At 39.9% G+C, this 2,036-nt stretch overlaps 1 protein-coding gene across 1 annotated transcript; it reads left to right on the forward strand.

The window, feature by feature from the left end:
• Positions 138-2,036, forward strand: LOC107624234. Its single transcript, XM_016326717.2, has 2 exons — positions 138-475; positions 1,512-2,036. Exons 1-2 carry the CDS (start codon positions 465-467, stop codon positions 1,864-1,866), a joined length of 366 nt encoding a protein of 121 aa, XP_016182203.1. The 5' UTR covers positions 138-464; the 3' UTR covers positions 1,867-2,036.

Below are 2,036 nucleotides of genomic sequence, written 5' to 3' on the forward strand. Positions count from 1 at the left end.
TCGAACCAAACAGTGACCCGACCGGTTTTTGGAGAACACACCTAAACGTCGCCGTTTTTCACTGATTCACTCACTGAACAAGCAATCCCTAATCTAATCTTACTCCATCGCGCAAGCCCTAGCCCCTCTAATCGATCTCGATTCTCCTCTCCATCTCTCACACACACTTAGTCCACGGAGGAGGGCTACCTCTCAAGTCTCAATCTCATCGAGCTTACCTCCGTTCAGCCACTGCCTCGTGCTGCCGCCGTCATCGTTCCTTCAAACAGCCACCGCCTCGTGCTCGCTCACTCCCCCTCCATCGCGCAGCAGCCATCGCAACCTTCGAAGCCACCGTCTACTCCACCAGTCTTGCATGCTCTGTCTCCCGCGGTGCTCTCGGTGTCTCTGTCTCCCTTGGTCACTCGGTGTCTCTGGCTCTGTCTCTCAGTGCCTCTGTCCCCCTCCGAACCATTGGCTCTTGCATGCTCTGTAGGTAATTTTTTTAATTAACTATGAATTTATGATTGAACTCTGATATAGTGAAGCTCTGTGAACTCTGAATTTATGATTGGCTGATATAGTGAAGCTATGTGAACTCTGATTCAAGTAATTCAACTGTGAACTGAAATGGTGATATAGTGATATAGTTTTTTTGTGAACTGTGAAGTGTGAACTGATACAGTGATTGAATAAATAATTGAATATTATTCTTGTTATTTTGATTTTCAGTTTTAATTGATATTATAAACTTGTTAATTTGATGAATTATTGTTTTGGTGTTGTTCTTGACCTTTTGATTGTTATATTGTGTTTTGCAGTTTTTGATTTAATAAATTGTTCATTGAGTGGAAGACGAAAACCTGCCATGATAAACCTACTCCTGCCATGTTAAACCTGTCATGTTAAACCTATTCAATTCATTTCATTCTTGGCATTCATAACAAGGATTTTCATTTCATTGCAAGAGTGGTGGCACATCTTGATGAAGCTATAATGATGTAAGCATGGATAAATCACAAGCTTGATTTCTAACATACTTTATTCCACAAACAAAAAATTCACAAAAAAAAAAAAAAAAAAAGAAGAAAGAAAACACATGAAGCTTTGCATGGCCTCTGATCTCCTCTGGTTGTTCTGTTAGGCATATCCATAAACAAGTCTCGCAAGCCACAACGGTTTAGATAAGTGAGGGATTAAGGTAGCAAAACTACAATAAGTTATGGTGGATTTTGATGATTGATGATAAACTTGGATGTTGTCATTTTATGTTTGGTTGGTTGTTTTTGTTATTTGATTTTTGAGTTTGTATTTGAATGAGATTATAACATTCTGGTTTATGTAGTACTTTTAATTTGGATAATATTTTAAAATTTATATTAGACTATAGTTATGTTTTAGTGTGTTTATTTATATTTTATTTATTATTTTATTATAAAACGGTTTTTCGGTTCAATCACGGTCAAACCGGTTGAACCTATAAACCAGTGAACCAGTAGCTAAAGCGGTTTGATGACTGGTTCAATTTTCAGAACCTTGCTTACCACGCATGACGGCTGCGCACTGACCAGCCACCTCCGCAGACCATCTCCGTTGCTGCCGACAACTCCGTTGAGAGCACCTCCGCCGCTTCCTGTGAAGGTTACCATCGTCACCTATTCGAGAGCAATTGGTCATCTTCAGAAGCGCAGTTCAGTGCCACCGCTGCTGATTCCAATGCAGGTTATTGTCGAAGTGTGGAGTCCTCCTCTTCCAAAACCAGCAACATTGCACCGTCATCTCCATTCGTCCATCGAGCCGTGCCTCCCCCTGCTCTGCGTCCACGTCATGTTAGGTCTCATTGTCTCCCGTCGCGAGCAGCTACTCCTAATTCAACCCAGTGTTTAGTAGTTTTTTTTATGTATTTTCCTTGATTTTTGTAGAATTAGTAGTTCATATGGATGTTATTTGATGAAAGCAGGTTTTCTGGTAAGAAGGTTTTTTGGGTTTTAATTTAAAATGGATGGTTCTGTTATTTTCATGGTTCAAAATCTATATAAAATGGTTAGTTTGTGATA

This window comes from Arachis ipaensis, chromosome B10 (assembly GCF_000816755.2).
Source record: "Arachis ipaensis cultivar K30076 chromosome B10, Araip1.1, whole genome shotgun sequence".
NCBI classification, from domain to species: domain Eukaryota; kingdom Viridiplantae; phylum Streptophyta; class Magnoliopsida; order Fabales; family Fabaceae; genus Arachis; species Arachis ipaensis.